General features: G+C 41.1%; 1 protein-coding gene across 11 annotated transcripts in view; it reads left to right on the top strand.

Moving 5' to 3' along the window:
* Positions 1-17,014, top strand: part of Syne2 (spectrin repeat containing nuclear envelope protein 2) — a 300,742-nt gene that overhangs the window by 88,098 nt on the left and 195,630 nt on the right. For all 11 annotated transcript variants that reach the window (XM_074067818.1, XM_074067817.1, XM_074067815.1 and 8 more), the window contains 10 exons: positions 815-988; positions 3,195-3,353; positions 3,899-4,072; positions 7,935-8,069; positions 9,399-9,557; positions 11,917-12,128; positions 12,233-12,323; positions 13,079-13,197; positions 13,515-13,641; positions 15,207-15,364. In XM_074067818.1, the coding sequence (XP_073923919.1) occupies positions 815-988; positions 3,195-3,353; positions 3,899-4,072; positions 7,935-8,069; positions 9,399-9,557; positions 11,917-12,128; positions 12,233-12,323; positions 13,079-13,197; positions 13,515-13,641; positions 15,207-15,364 (1,508 nt within the window). The remainder of the gene's footprint in view (positions 1-814; positions 989-3,194; positions 3,354-3,898; positions 4,073-7,934; positions 8,070-9,398; positions 9,558-11,916; positions 12,129-12,232; positions 12,324-13,078; positions 13,198-13,514; positions 13,642-15,206; positions 15,365-17,014) is intronic.

Below are 17,014 nucleotides of genomic sequence, written 5' to 3'. Positions count from 1 at the left end.
GAAAAGATCTAAATTTGTGCAATATTTTAAAAAATATAAGTCTTTAAAATGTGATCTGATTAAAATCAACTTTGGAATTGTGGCTGTCACATAAAACTGAGTTTATCAATCTTGAGAGATTAATAATGAGAGAGGATTGAAAATTTTTGAAATTTGATTCTTCTAAGTCTCTTCTCTCTCTCTCTCTCTCTCTCTCTCTCTCTCTCTGACAGGATCTTGCTGCATAGTCCAGGATGGCCTGGAACTCACAGTCTTCTTGCCTCTGTCTCCCAAATACTAGCATTATAAGCGTGCACCACCATGCCCAGCTCTGAGTCTCTTTTGAGCTGTATTTACTTAAAAGCTGTATTTAATTAAATTGTTTATGAGGTTTATACATGTTTATAAAGCCTGATTTTCTAAGCTTTAATCTTGTCTATAAAATGGAAATATAAGTGATAAGAATGATATAGTAATTCAAATAATATATATGAACAAACCTTTAATTTGTGAAGTGATGCATGCCATCATAAAGTATTATCATTGTCCAAACTAGGTCTTATAACATTAAAATACAAGTTGTGTTTTAGCCAGTGACAGAGCAAATATGCCACTATGGCTATACCATATAGCCTAGGTGTGCAGTAGGCCATGGTATTAGTGTATCTACCTACATTCACTTTGTGATGGCTCCATGGTGACAAATAATAATGCATTTCTCAGGATGTATTTCTGTCATTACACAAATGACATATGACAATGTGTTGAATTGGCACTGTTACTTTTTAAAATGGAAGTGCTGACATTTTCTTAGTGATAATTTTGAATGTTATAGGCTGTGGAGGAACACGAAAAAGAAAATGAAGAATCCCCAGGACAATTCAAAGTGGGTGAAGAGGTTGAAAGACTCGTCAGACAGGTGGAAATCTGGGAATCAGAAGCCAGATTCATTTTGGATCTTCTGAGACATCAAGATGATGTGGACAGTTCTATGAAGGAATCCTTACAGGTATGAGTGGAATAGTATTTCATGGTGGTGGACTTAGGTGGACTTGTGTTTTAAGATAAATAAAAGGTTTTAAAGTAGTTATAAGCCTACAGTTTTAATTTTCGTTATTTAGAGTTTTAAAAACTGGCATGGATTTGGATCCATTAGACATTGGCCTTGATGGTGGCTGAAATACTTTATGAGTGTGAGTTCCCAGTTAGAGAATGGGATTAGAATAACCCCCTTTGTCACAGGGCACTGAGAGAGGAGTGAGTTCAGTCTGTCACATAGCTCCGTGTGGTGGGAACATAAGAACGAACAACATGTGCTTTGGAAGTCCTCCTGCTGAAGGAGCCACTTCCCCTCCTGGTGACAGGAGGGTAACTGACATTAGCACTCCATTCTCTCTTGATTCTCAGGCAGTTGCATCATTGAAAAGCAAAGAGGTGAGAGTCTCTTCCAATATTACTTAGTGTAATTGAGGTTTTTACTGAGCTCCAGCTCAGCTATAAAACCAGTGCAGCATGTCATAAGTTACAAGATGGGAGGTTGATGGAATGAAGGAGCCTTTACATAAATTTTCCTTAATCTGCATTTCTGTGAAGGGGTCTATTTCAGCATTTGGTGTTTTCATTGTTTAGAAGAGTGAAAATATTATATCCTTATAAAAATATAATTGGAAAGAACTTATTTCATTGGCCAGTGTTTTTTTTAATTTCCTTTTTTATTTTATTAGTCTATATGGAATTTACTTTAGTGAAAGAAATGAGGTAAAAATACTGTTTTAAAGATTCTTTTTAAGATGCAATTTTAAAATTAATTCATAATATTTTCAAAACATTTACCGTGAAAATACAGTCATGCTGAAATATATTTCTATTAGTAATGAATTGAGTAGCTCACTATTGGATGAAATATTTGATGAAGATATATTTTAAAATAAAAATATAAGTTATTGAATAGCATGGATAAATAATCCTACTTGTGTTTTTAAAAGAGTTGTGTTTTTATACTGTATGCTTTTATATCTGTAAAGTAATACCTATAAGATATAAAAATAATTAGTTTCTCTGTTGATCTTGCATTATGCCTAGCTTCTAGTATAGTTTCTGGTATGTAGTAAACATATATAAAATAATATTTTTAAATGAATATGTGAATGATTTATTAAATAACTAAGCAGGCCAATTTGGAGAAAGGAATTTTCTCTATTGTGCCTTTCTATTATTTTACATGAGCTCTTTTGTTAAATTAAAAAAGAGAAAATAATTGTAATCATAAATGAATGCTCTAATTTCAGAAAATTAAAATCACTATCATTCTACAGCCCAAAGACCAATAACATCAATTTTTACACAGTTGATGGCATACGATTTCTATTTTATCAGATTCATGTTACCCTTGAGTTGTAATTAAAATTCTTTTCACATTTTGCTAACTTGAGAGCTGAAAAATGATGTCATTATTATTTTATCTTATAGTACCTTAATGACTAGATCCTGTGAGCTGTTCTTCTTTTTTCAAAGTTTTGTTTGGATTCGTGGGATTTTTCTTACAGAATTACACAAGTTCTTTGAAGTGGGATCAATTTTCATTTCTCTGGCAAATATTTATACCAAGTTGTTGACTGTTAAGAAGTTTATTTTATTTTGCAGAGAGATTTATGTAGTTAGGTAGTCTTGTCTTTCTCTACTCTGATCTAAAAAGACTCTCCAACACCCAGACAGCAGATTGATTTTCATGGATAATTTATTCTTTACATAGTTTCATGTTTTACATATAGCTTTCTGTCTATCTGGAATTTATTGCGGTATGTTGCATGAAGTACAATTGCAAAGGGTTATTTTCCAGTAGTCATTTTCTCTGATAACATTTATTGAATTCCCTTCCACATTAGTTTGACTTAGAACATTCCATTTTAAGATTTATTACTGTTCTCTCAACTTATTTTCTTTGTATTGGCATTGTATTACTTCTAGTCTTTATTTTATTGAAGAGTTTACTATAGGAAAAGTAATCTATAAAAGCCCATGTGAATCAGAACCTGATGGTGTTATAATAGGAAATTTCAAAATGTGTCTTTAAAGTAACATTCTTCAGAATACAAATTTGCCTCATTCTGGATTAATAGCTAACATTTTGTAAGTTTCCTGGTGCATTGTTAAAGTTAATGTGTAACGTGTAATTTGGAGGTTTACTGTGATCACTCTTCAATTTGTTTTAACAGCATCTTATTGCAAAAGGCTCCATGTATGAAGAGCTTCTGGCCAGAACTCAAGATACTTTACAAATGGATGTTCAAAATATTTCAAGCCAGGAATCCCTCCAGTGCCTTCTCACAGCTGGGCTTCAAGCAAAGATTCAAGAGGCAAAAGAGAAAGTCCAGGTCTGTTTTTAATGTTCCTTATTTTGTAAATTTAATGTTCAGAACTCAATAGTGGGTGAGGAAGGGAGATGACTGTCCCTGAGCTTAGAAATGTTTTATAAAATAGTACTTTTGAATTATATTTTATTTCTTTATAATTTAGGGCATATTAGAAAATAGACATATTTTAAATTAGACATTCCTATGTGTAGTCAGAAAATATAAATTGGTTCTCAGAAAATATTGGTTGCTAAGTGCACATCAGTAATCCCACCAGTTGGGAGGCAGAAGGGGCTTGGTTTAAGGCCAGCCAGTCCAAGCAAAAAGTTAGCAAGACCCTATCTGAAATATAACTAAGGCACAAAGGGCTGGAGGTGTGTCTCCAGTGGTAAAGCACCTGCCTACCAAGTGTGAGGCCCTGATTTTAGACCCCAGGACCACACACACACACACACACACACACACACACACACACACACACACACACACACACACACACAATGTGAGATTATGAATTTATTAAGAAGTTGGACCAGGTGTTAATTTGTTATTTTTGGCCTTCACAGATTGCTCTGGTAGAACTTGATGTAATGTTGAAGAACTCAACTGAAGTGTCACCAGAACTGGATGTCAAGCTGAGGGTGGAAGAGTCCCAGAAGGAAGTTGAGTCATACATTACAGGAGCTGAGCAGTTACTGGGCCAGAGAGAGACCCCTGGTGGACTCATTTCAAAATACAAGGTAGGAAGCTGTCAACCCTAACATGTAGGACATTGGTGCAAGACGTTGGTGTTGGGACATTGGTGTAGGACATTAGTGTTGGGATATTGGTGTAGGACATTGGTGTTGGGACATTGGTGTTGGGACATGGGTGTAGGACATTAGTATTGGGATATTGGTGTAGAGACATTGGTGTTGGGACATTGGTGCAGGGCATTGGTGTTGGGACATTAGTGTTAGGACATTGGTGTAGGACATTGGTGTTGGGACATTGGTGTAGGATATTGGTGTTGGGATATTGGTGTAGGACATTGGTGTTGGGACATTGGTGTAGGACATTGGTGTTGGGACATGGGTGTAGGACATTAGTATTGGGATATTGGTGTAGAGACATTGGTGTTGGGACATTGGTGCAGGGCATTGGTGTTGGGACATTGGTGTTAGGACATTGGTGTAGGACATTGGTGCAGGGCATTGGTATAGGATATTGGTGTTGGGACATTGGTGTAGGACATTGGTGTTGGGACATTGGTGTAGGACATTGGTGTTGGGACACTGGTATAGGACATCGGTGTTGGGATATTGGTGTAGGACATTGGTGTAGGACATTGGTGTTGGGATATTGGTGTTGGGACATTGGTGTTGGGATATTGGTGTTGGGACATTGGTGTTGGGACATTGGTGTAGGACATTGGTGTTGGGACATTGGTGCAGGGCTTTGATGTCAGACATTGGTGTTAGCTTCCTGTCTAGTTTGCAGTCCAGGTATTTCCTCCTCCACTGTAGTTACTTGCAAAGCTCCTGTAACTTTAGAAACTTCCTAGTTCTACATCGTTACCCTAACATTATTAAAAATAAAATTCAAATTAGGAATATTTTAATTCAAATTTCATTGTTTAGCCACTGAATTTGTTTGGTGTTAGTGTGATGAGCACAGCTCATTCTATAGTTGAGCAAAAATTTAGTTTCTCCAGGGCTGGGACATGGTTCAAGAGGGAGAGCATATGAAGCGCTAAGTTTTATTCCCAGTACCACCAAAAAAAATAAATAAGGAAAAAAATACTCTGGCTTTTTTATTTGTAAAATGAGCATAATAATTTCAGTCCTGTCAGATAGCTGATGTGTTATGAGGCTTTCAATGAAAACAAGGCAAGGGAAGACCCTTTGTACACTTGGAATTCTGTGAATGTGAAAGACTATTATCATCAAATAGCTTTGATAAGATTTGTGAACATATACTTAACTGTAAGGGAAAGACCCAATAAGGTTGTTTTGTATGGAGACAGTTTCCAGGTTAATTTTTTTCTAGGTTTCATAAGGCCATGGTTGCAGCTTAAGATATAAACAAGCCAGTGCTGGTGGCTCATGCCTGTAATTCTAACTACTCGGGAGGCTTAAGAGCCGAAGGATTGAAGTTCAAGGCCAGTCCAGGCAGCTAGTTTGTGAGACCCCCCATCTCTAAAATAGCAGAGCAAAATAGACTGGAGGTGTGGCTCAAGCAGTAGAGCACCTGCTTTGCAAGCTTTGATCCCTGAGTAATCCCAGCACTAGCTAAGTTTGTTTATATCTTAAGCTGTAACCCCAGCCCCACCAAAAAAATGTTTATTATATAAGCATAGCAGAAATTCACTGTCTTGAACACTATGGGAAGTGCTGGGGGGATTTGAACCAAAGGGAAAACAAGGTCTGTACCCTTGGACACTCTGGGGAGCTGGAGTGTACCTGATCTTTTGTTCATTCATTTCTTCATCATTGAGCACATTTGTAGAGTACTTGAAAAGAGCTGGGCATTTTGAGGGAGATGAAGATGCAGTCAGCAGTACCCCTGTCCTACTGCTCCCACTCTTCATAGGCCATGGCACCCTTTTTGCATTCCCATCTTGGCCCCCATCTCTCTTCTGAGCCTCAACTTTTGGCTTCCTGCTTTGCCAACCATACCAGATCCAAATAGCCCTTGGCCTGTTCAGTCTTGTGCTATGTGGACTTTGCCAGCCAACTGTCTGGTTTTCCCACTTTTGCTCCCAGGTGGTATACAATGCTGAGTCAACCTTAAATTTAGAGTCACTGTTTTTTGAAGTGACCATTAGGTTGGATTTCAGGAGGGCTGGCATGGCTGCTAACCAAAGGGAAAAGAAAAGGAGGGAGCTTCCTAGGTTTCAGCTCCACTAAAAAGAAGAGTTGGAAATAGCAGTTTTTGTACCATTTCTCTCCCTGACCATCTCTCTTTTGGAATCTGAAGCCAGGATTCTCCCTATTTGGCTCTGGCATTTCGTGGATTCATTTTCACAGCAGAAGTAGGATCTGCGTTCTGTCCTGACACCCTGGGACTCCATGGGCGCACAGGCAGTGGAGACTCCGTGCCAGTATCTAGGGGTGAGGAGGTCTCCCAGGTCATAAGTCTAGCAATTCTTGAAGAAGGGCCCTTGGCACCCAGCGTATGCCATGTGTTCAGAGGTCGCTTCCTAAGTGTGCCATGAGTGAATGAACAAATTTCTACCCTGCTTAATTGCCTTCTACCCAGCTCCTCTATTTCCTTTCTCCTGTAGGTGTCCAGTTCTTTTCACAGGTTTCAGCTTTTTTGTTTTTATTCTAGACCTAGGTCTCTGCTGTCACAGAGTGTGCCAGGTAAAGCGCAGATACATTTCTGGCAAGACTGTGCCTACCCTGTCTACTCTGCTCGTTCCGTGGGGCAGAACTGACCGTGTGGTGTGCACTGGGGAAAACGTCGAATTAATGGTGTGGTAATGTTACCTTCTTACAGGATAGCAAGGCTTGTGCACAGTATTAAATATTGGCCATCTAAGTCCCACTAGAAATTTTGTCTTACTGCCATGCTAATCCTGTTTTTTTTCTTTTGGTGGTACTGGGATTTAAACTCAGGGCCTCATGCTTGCTAGGCAGGCACTTGAGTCACTCTTGCCATGGTAATCTTGCATCCATGCTAGTGTCCAATTCATATTGTGTTGATTATACAGTATGGTTCTCTGCTCAATGTGTAAAAACGTTAGCAGAAACTATGTTATCGGCTCATTACTTTGTACAAGAAGCCTTTTAGTTTGTTTACCTATGAAGCAACAAAAACCTTTTTTGGGTATCCTGAAGATATTAAGTGTGTAGCTACAGTTGAATAATAAATATTTTGTAATTCTTTAAAAGAATTCAAGAGATGCAAAACTGTGGGTCTCAACTATATAACTGTATTGGAATAATAAGTATTTGTATTATTGTTTTTGAGATAGAGTCATACTGTGTTACCCAGGCTGGTCTCAAACTCACATTTCTCTTGCCTCTCTTGATGATTGCTGGTTACAGATGTACACCCCATTGCCTGGCTCAAATTAGTAAATACTTTTAGTTCTTTTCAAAAGAATTCAAGAGGTTGGGCATGATGACTCATGCCTTTAAATCTTAGCTACTCCAAAGGCAGAGACAGAGAGGGTCTCTGTTCCAGCCATCTCAGGCAAAAAGTTAGTGAGGCCCCATCTCAACTAATAAAAGCTGGGTGTGGTCAAGACATCTCTCATCCCAACTATATGGAAAGTGTAAATAGGAGGATTGAGGTCCAGGACCACCCTAGGCATGAATGTGAGACTATTTGAAAAACAGCAGAATTAAAAAAGGCTTGGGGGATGGTTCAAGTGGTAGGACACCTGACTAGCAAGTGCAAGGCCCTTAGTTCAAACCTCAGTACTCCCCCCACCCCCCAAAAGAGAATTCAAGAGATGCAAAGGGAACATGATCCTCAGTCTATAGAGAGCTCTCTCCCGTAAACCTTCAGATTGTCACTGGAGTCCCCTCTGGTTCTCTCTGTGAGGGACCTAGCACAATAGCTTTGAGGATTTAGCAGTACGATTGGGTCTCCATCCTGTTGCTTGTTTTCCAGGAAGCACTGAAAATTTTGAATACTAATAGTCTGGTTAAGTACGTGAAAGCTGTTGAAGAACTGAAGCACAGTGAGCCTGAGGACGTGAGATTGGCCCTGGAAGAGGAGAGTCGAGGTGCCTGTGCCAAGTGGGAGGTGAGAGCATCCCTGTGCCTCCAGGAGCCATGACCGTGGGGCAACTCCTGGGCCCATATGTCACTCCTGTGTGTCTTCTCCTATTCCAGATGGGCTAAGTTCTGCGAGGGCTGGTGCCAGGCTCCTTGTCAATTGGCTCTGTCTGCCTTCAGCCAATAGAGACGGGTGATCAAAGGGAAAGAGAGGGAAGCCCTAATGGGGTCTTCCCCTCCCCCTGCCATCCCATGCGTCTCCCACTGATGAGCGTCTGTCCTCCCTGGGCTCTGGAGGCCTCCAGCCCAGGATGACAATGGCTTTTGCTGTTGGTGATCTCTGCATGGCCTTCCTGTTTCCTGTCTGACTTCTCTGAACTTTCATCTCTGTTGTAATCAACTCCTTGCACTTAACATTCGTAGGTTTAAAAATATAAAGTGTTTTCTGGTTTCCTGGTTAGCTCCTGACTGAGATAATATATTGACACATGTTTGCATACAGAGTTTCATAGTGAAATAAGTACAGCTTTGGTGACAGACGAACCTGGATTCAGAAGCTATAACCCTGGTCAGGCTACTTAACTTTTAGGACCCTTACTGATTAAAATGGAATTTACAAAGCCAGGTGTGGTGGCTCACATGTGTAATCTCAGCTACTCCAGAGGCAGTGATCAGGAGGATAATGGTTGGTGGCCAATCCAGGCAAAAACTTAGCCAGACCTCATTTCAACCTACAAGCTGGGCAGGATGGTGCATGACTGTCATCCCAGCTATGGGGAGGCAAAGGAGGATCGAAGTCTGAGGCTGGCCTGGGCAAAAGCATGAGTCCCTTGTGGGAAAAATAACTAAAGCAAAGCAAACAAACAAATCCTAGGGGCATGGCTCAACAAGTAGATCCCTTGCATAGCAATTAAGAGCAAGGTCCTGAGTTCAAACCCACCCCCACCCCATAAATTGAATTCACAATTTACTGGGCAGAAATATTACAAAGATTTCTATAAAGCATCTATGTTGCCTGTGCCTGGGTCCCGTCTAGTATACATTTTGTATTTATTTGTTATGTCTCTTTAGGCTCAGAGAGGTGTTTTGAATACATTTTCTTCCAATCTGTAACTTGTCTTTCATTTCTTAACACTCACTTTCACAGCTAAAACACACTTTTAGTTAGTAGAAAGGAAAAATATGTTTATGGGTCCGGTATGTTTTAAAACATTCTCTCCAAAGATACATGGATAAATTATAATGTTGTTTAAAATCTCTTTCTTTCCTTTTGTTACTGTAAATATTTTTCTGTGGCTACAAATAGTTTCCAGTGTGTTCTATCCTCATGATTAATATGTTCTTTGTTTTTTTGCAGTCTCTTCATCATGAAATTTCCTTGTATATTCAACAACTAAAATTAGATATGGCAAAAGAAAAGCTGAGTGACAATATTGCAAAATTGGAAAGGCAAATAAATAAAGAAAAGAAACTTATTCGAAGAGGAAGGACCAAGGGTCTCATGAAGCAACATGAGGTAAAACAACCTATCCCTACGTCATTTTGTCATTATTTTTGCAGTTTGTCTGAAATTATTGTGTGTGTCCTTAGCCTAGAATTAAATCTGCTCTGCGAATTGCTTAAGCCCTCTCATTTCCCGGTTCTGTCACTTACCTGGCATAGACTGTAACTAGATCCTGTGCCTCTTAATTTATAGAAGTAAGAAAATCCACAAGTTAGTTCATATTTCATGATTTCCTTCTCCCCTGGGAATGGAGCCCAGGACCTGTGCACGCTAGGCAAGTGCCCTACCAATGAGCTACTCCCCAGCCTATAATTTCCCTTGCTCCATCTCAGTGTCCAGGACCTGAGACTCTGGCCACATCTGTGTCAACTACTGCTGAAGTACAGACACTTCTGTCAGGGCATGGTGTCCTGAGAAGCACACCTTCTGTGACAATGAGCAAATCACAATATAGAGCAATTTGGGGCAGACCTAATGATCTTTTTGGTTCCCATCCTATTTGATTGCTTTTATGTATTTGATGCTACTGGTCTTATCATTTCTTTGTAACTGTCTACTGCTGTGGCTTTCCTAATATCTGTCTGTCTTGCACATATATATATATATATGTATATATACACTTATACATGTACACAAGTATGTATAACACCCCCCTACACACACCACACACACACACACACACACACACACACGCTGGCTGGAGGGGATCCTTCCTTTTAGTATTCTTCAAAAATATTTCCCTTTTTCTTGTGTTATTTTAATTTTTGTGGGGGGGATGGGGCAGGAGGTCTCTGTCTTTGGCTAACTTCATGCTTCCTCTAGGGGATTTTCCACCCTTGGGGGTTAAAACTGCCTCCTCTGTCTAGTCATTCTCTCCAGTGGGGACTTGTCCCCTAAGCTCCATGCTCTGTTTCTAACTAGTAGATATCACCAGTGTTCATCAGGGACCTTGAAATCAGAATGTGGAAAACTGAGCCAGTTGTCTCCCTTTCAAACCTTGCTTCCCCTCCGTGAGCTGTTTCAAGTCACCTTACCTTCCTTCCCCCTTTCTTCCTGCTTGGCCCTAGTGGCGTTGGCAGCTAGATTCTACGTGGTCCTCTTCACAGCAGCTTCCTTCCTGCCTTTCCACGGCTTTGCCCCCTACCCTCAGTCTGGGTTATCTTCTCAGTAAGATGCTGCTGCACTGACTTCCGCCATCAGTTAGCCTTTTCTTTTCTTTTTTCTTTTTTTGGCAGTCCTGGGGTTTGAACTCAGGGACTTCACCTTGAGCCACTCCACCAGCCCTTTTTTTTTTTTTGAAGGGTTTTTTGAAGATAGGGTCTTTTCTTTCTTTTTTTTTTTTTTTTTTTTTTTTAGCAGTACTGGGGCTTGAACTCAGGGCCTTCACCTTGAGCCACTCCACCAGCCCTTTTGGTGAAGGGTTTTTCCAGATAGGGTCTTCGGAACTATTTGCCAGCCTGGCTTCCAACCATAATCCTCCTGATCTCTGCCTCCTGCGTCACTACGATTACAGGTGCCTGGCTCAAGATAGGGTCTGTGCATTCTTTGCCCAGGGGGCTTTGAACCACGATTCTCCTGATCTCTGCCTCCTGAGTAGTGATGATTACAGGCGTGAGCCCTGGTGCCCAGTGAGGTAGCCTTTTGAACCACAAAATTTATGTCACTGCCTTGCAGTGGTGCCCAGACAATGCCAAACTCCTTAGAAGGCCACTCCGTTCCTGCACATTCAGGTTCTGGGACACCCTTTATTTTTATTTAAAAAATTTTTAGCAGTAGCAGTACTGGAGTTTGAACTCAGAGCTTACTAAGTAGGTGTTCTATTACCTGACCTGCACCCCAGCCCTTTTTGCTTTAGTTTTTTGGTTTGGTTTTTTGCATTTTTGCCTGGGGCCAGCCTCGGACCAGGGTCCTCCCATATTCTACCTCCCAAGTAGCTGAGATTACAGACATGAGCCACTGTACCCCTTTAAGTGCACCCTTGTGCTGGGCACAGAACCCCTGTGCTCTAAGAACGCCTGCTGGTCCTCACCCTGTTGGTGCCCCTTCTGCTTGGAGAAGACCCCTCCCCTCATTCTTAGAGAGCTTCCCTCTGCATGCAGCTCAGTTGGTCCTTCAGGCAGATAATGTCTCCCTCATAGTATTTATGCCATGTGCTAATTGTGTGCACGTCTAGTTCCTGAACTGGGAATCCTTTAGGGCTGACTTCCTCATCCCTTTACCCGTCTCCCCCCATGCCTATCACTGTGCCAAGCCCACAGTGGAAGGGCTGAGAGAGAACGTGTTGTTAGAGTCACCCAAACCTGCAAGTTTCTGACCTTCTGTGTAATCATCTGTGCTCACCCGAGGCCCTTCTGTGTCCTTCCTTCCCTAGGCTTGCTTTTCTAAGGAAGGCCTTGAGGGCCAGCTCCATCGCCACATGGGCGTCCTCAGGGCACTGTGCCAAGAGCTCACCTGGCAGAAGGCTCAGCAGGAGGTGGGGCGAGCGTTGGCTGATTGCGAGCAGAGGATCGCTGTGCTCCTGAGAAGCGCTTCCGACGTGCACAGGATGCTGCAGTCCATGGCGGGAAAAGCACCGAAAGCCGGGTTAGTGCTTCCTGAGATTAGCCGTGCTCCCGGCTGAAACTAGCCAAGCCTTTTGCATCATTCAGACAGCCTTATTTTAATATGCAATCTTGGTTCCTTCCTAGGGGGAGTGTGCCCACAGCTGACAATGGCGGCAGGGACTCTCACAGTGACGTGCCCCCTGGGACAGCAGATAATCAGCCATCCACTGAAAAGGTGATAATGTGGATAATGTATTTCACAAGTAAACTCAGTGTAAAGGCCAAGCATGCAGTAATCCAGTGCTCGCTCATTCATTGTTGGTTTTAATCATCTGATTGTTTTCATCAACCAAGAAGTCTCACTTAGAAAGGGCAGGGAAAAGCGCCTGTCAGATGTAGGGAGCCAACGCTGTAGTGAGGATGAGGATGCAGTATCGCTGGCGATTCCACTTGCAGCCATGGTGAGGACAGGCCACCTTTGGAGGGTGGAGGAGGCTGAGCATGGTCCACGCCAATGTCCCCTTCCACTGAGATGAGCTAGCTCACTTGTCACTGGTCTCATCATTATAAGGTATTTTGTTTCTATGGGAATTGAATACTCTAAATTGGTATTTACTATCTACCAGCGCCCAAACTTCTGAACAGAACATGTGGAAAAGAAATAAAATACTTTTTTTTTTTTTTTAAGAAGTCTACTCTTGCGCAGTAGGCCTCTGTCCACTTTTGACTCTGGCCATGAAGTCTTACATAGAAACAGCATTTAGAGGCCGGCAACTTTCCTTTTCCAATGGAAAGGTGACACTCAGCCTAATAAATCTGTTCTGTCCTATGGGAGGCTTCTCTCTAAACTGAGAAAGCTCAAAGAAGTTATAACATCTCCTGGTTTGTGATATAAAGAATCAAAGATGTATCTTTGAGCATCAAGCATGTAGCTTTTTTAGACATTTAAGTATGTTTGGGATATGTTTACTATTTTGCATATTTGTTTAGGCTGTGGAACCCATTAAGAATTCTAGCGTGACATCAGAGTTAAAGACTCAAGAAGAAGAAAGTGTTACCGAGAATCATGAGAGAGGTCACAGTACATCTACAAGTAGCTTACAAGAGAGGTAAACATTTTTAAGCCACTGGGAAAGCCACCGAATAATCTTTCATCAATGACAGCATGCTGCACTTTAAAAACGGTTTTATTATCCATTAGTCATAATTTTTGCATGCAGCCCTATAACTTAAGCAGAAATTCCTCTTCCGGAGTTGACAGTAATTTAAAAATATTTTTGTCCTTTTTTTATTGTTTATTCATTTATTCATATGTGTATACATTGTTTGGGCCATCTCTCCCCCTGCCCCCGCCCCCCACCCCTTCTCCCTCCCTCCCTTGTCTTATTTTTGAAAGTAAGGAATGTTGCATTTAATTCTTTCTCAGCTATGATACACAAAAAGAGATTCTTGAGGTACATCTACAAAACACCAAGTTCAGGATTACTTCTGATTTCTCCACTGACAAAGAAAGGAGCAGTGCTTGTCTGCAGGAGAAACTGACAGAGCTCCAGGTAATTACCAGAGATGTTATTTCTCTCGTTGCCTCTTTAGTTAGCGAATAATACTGTGTGTACGATGTCATTGTTTTTGGGGAGGCCACATGTGTAAGGTGTTTCCAAGGCCTCTCTTTGTCAGATTGCATTTCTAATGTCCCCTGTTCTAGAAAGTGATTTGTTTTCAAGTGCCAAACCTAGGAAAGACTTTGGTTGTGGGTCCTAGTTTATTGCTTATGCTCTGATCTATTACTTCAGAGTTTTTGATTGTGTGTGGGGCTTCCAATGAGCTGGTCAAGAACAATGTATTTGAAGGCATTTCAGCCTGTTCTTTTATTGCTCCAAAAGTAACGAACTAGTGTTCCACACGCCTGTAATCCTGCTACTGGGGAGGCTGAGGCAGGAGGAGCTGGAGTTCAAGGTCAGCCTGGGCTACATAGCCATACAATAGCTCAAAGACAAAAAAAGTTAATAAACTGGTGACTATAAGTATTTGTCTCAGTTGCTGGTCATCTTGATGAAATGGTCACATTGTCTAAAATTGCTGTAACGTGTACCAATTGTTGACTGTCTGCTGTTGAGCAACGCCACTGGGCAGTGAAGGGAGTTTTCACTTGCAGTGATGAAACATCTTCCTTGAAAGGCTTAGGAGAAAGCATTGCGCTTGACTTGGGTGCTGTAGAGCAAACAGTCTTCCTGGTGGTGGGCACGCACATACCGCTCTACCAGTAAACCTCTCCATTAGCTGTCCAGTGCTGTCCAGCATCCGTGTTGCACGCTTTGCCTGCGTTAGGGAGTCCTCCCAGGTGGGGGCCATTGATCAGGTGACAAAAGGCCCTTGGTAGGTCTTACAGTATCCTCCCACCTTCTGTAGTTTCTCTCATTAGCCAGCTCTCAGTCACACTCTGCCATCTGGCGCCTGTCTGTTTTTCATCTGAGTGAACCACATGTACCTGTTTAAACCCCTGATGTTCAAGTGGTGGATTTAGCCTGTTTCCATCACAATTAAGAAGCTGTCTTGAGACCTTTCTCCAGTGACTGAATAATGAGTTGATTAGAAGAGCTGTATTAATCTTTGGGGGAAATGAAGAACACATTATTCTGTTGATCCCTCAGTAGGATTCTTAAACAGTATCTTAAAAAAAAAAAGATAAGGAACTAGCATAGTATAGAATTGTCAGTGTTGATTAATAAACCATGAATTAATTTCATTCACTTCTTATGTACATAGAAACAGTTTTGGTTCACTCCAATTTTCTTTTAGTTTAGGAGGTCACAAAGATTTACCAGCCAGAGAAATAGAACATCCATTCTTACATCTAATTGTATTTTGCATATGTATCCTGGAGGAAGCAAATAGATAGCTTTGAAAGCCATATTGTCACCTCCCTTAATTTCATTGAATAAGTCTTCTGAGAGCCCAGCTAACGTTACTGTTCCCTAGAGAATAGTTCCCGAGTAGATGGTTAGAAAATATTTTCAAACTCATTTTCATATGGAACATTGAGTTTGTTCCCTGTAGTTGTCGGTCGTCTCATTTTATAACCCATTAGTTGATAAATTAACTTATATGCTTCCTCTAGGTCTTAAAAGATGAAACCGATGCTTACTGGAAAGAGTTTGAAATCACCTCACTGAGGTTAGAGAATCTAGCAAGTGACACAGAGAAGCCTGCAATAGTGAAGGCGAGGGACAGACTAAAGGGAGAAGAAAGTGAGCTCCAGAAGCCTCTTACTACCAGGTATGGTTCTGAGATCTACGAATTGTGAATTTAGTGAATCTGGAGACATTTTACAAGTCATTTTAATGCTATTACTGTACTAAGTGTGTCGTTTTATTTAGTTGTCACAGTCAGAAGAGAGGTTAACATTATTGTCAGTCAGCTTTCTGTCTTTGTGACAATACCTGAGATTAATCAACTTACTGAGGGTATGGTTTATTTTGGCTCATAGTTTCAGAGCTTGGCTTGGCCTTGTCATTTTGGGGCTGTGGTGGCACAGTATGTCTTGGTGGGAGTGTAAAGCAGAAGAGGCCTGTTTACTTACTGGTGGCTGGGAAGCAAATAGGAAGACAGAAAGGGGTTGTGGCTGCCATGTCCCTTCTAGAGCACACACCAGTGACCTAACTTCCTTCCAGCAGGCCCTACCTGCTAAAGGTTCCACCACCTTCTAATGACACCACACTGAGGACCAGGCAGTTAACACCTGGGTCTTTCCAGAACCAAAGTGTAGTCGTTGTACTCAGATTGAATAACGTAACCAAGCCACAGAGCTAATCAGAGAGTGAAGTGGGACTTAGGGTGTCTCCAGTTCCAAAGATCGTGTTTTCCCACTGTCTCTCTTTGGTTATTAATTTGCCTAGGTTGCATGATCTCTCAAGGAATTGACTTCTTCACTTCTTCTTGTCTTTTATCTTCTTTTTCTCTTTTCCTTTTTGTTTGTTTGCATAGTGGAGATTGAACTCAGGACCCTATGTTTGCCAGGCAAGCACTCTACCACTTGAGCGATACCCCCCAGTCTGAATTCTTCATTTTACAAACTACACTTGCCATCCCATAAAGAACCTGAGGACAGGGCATGTGTCCCCAGTATACATACCTGCTTCACAAAGGAGGCAGCTGAGGCTGAGCGTCCATGTGTTACTTCTCCACTGTCACAGGTGTCAGCTGTTATCAGTAGAGCCCACTCGAGTCACATTTATTTCCATATTTGTAATATGTGGTGACATTTATAGTGTGGAAATGTAACAGTTATTCTACATTATAATAAAATAGTTATGAGAGACTTTAGTCAGCAAGTCAAAGTTAAAATTATATTCAGTATAATTTTATTTCTAAAGAGAAGGAACTGTTCAGTACGCTTTACAGTTTTCCATTCTGTGTGGCATCTGTTAAACTATTTAGAATACTTAGATTTTGGGACACTTTCGAGAGTGAAAGAAAAATTACCAATCATTATTGATCATCAAAACAGCAGAAATGAGCTGGAATTGTCCTGGCTCAATGGGACGCATAGTCCATCTATGTCTAGTGTCTCTTAATAAATGTTTGTTGAATGAATCAATCAAAGGATGAATGGGTGGGGAAAAATCCTTGGATATTGCAAACTGCTCATTTTTTTGCCATTTTATTTTTAAAGTTTTAATTATTTGCTCAGTTTTACTTTTGGGAATCGAGCTCAAGGCCTCATGCTTGCTGGGCAAGCTCTATACCACTGAGCTATATCCTTACCCAATCCTGTGGCATTTTATTTTATTTTATATATATTTTTTTCCTGTGGCATTTTAGACCAGTGGGTTTGGATTTTGAATGTGATGATTTGTACCTATCATTGTATACATTTTTATTGGGTAACAATTTCCTGTTCTTGGTGAAATGATGGTGTTAATGTTC

The sequence above is a fragment of the Castor canadensis genome, chromosome 3 (assembly GCF_047511655.1).
Source record: "Castor canadensis chromosome 3, mCasCan1.hap1v2, whole genome shotgun sequence".
Lineage (NCBI taxonomy): Eukaryota > Metazoa > Chordata > Mammalia > Rodentia > Castoridae > Castor > Castor canadensis.
The sequence above is the reverse complement of the archived record's forward strand: the minus strand, read 5'-3'. Positions and strand labels throughout refer to the sequence as shown.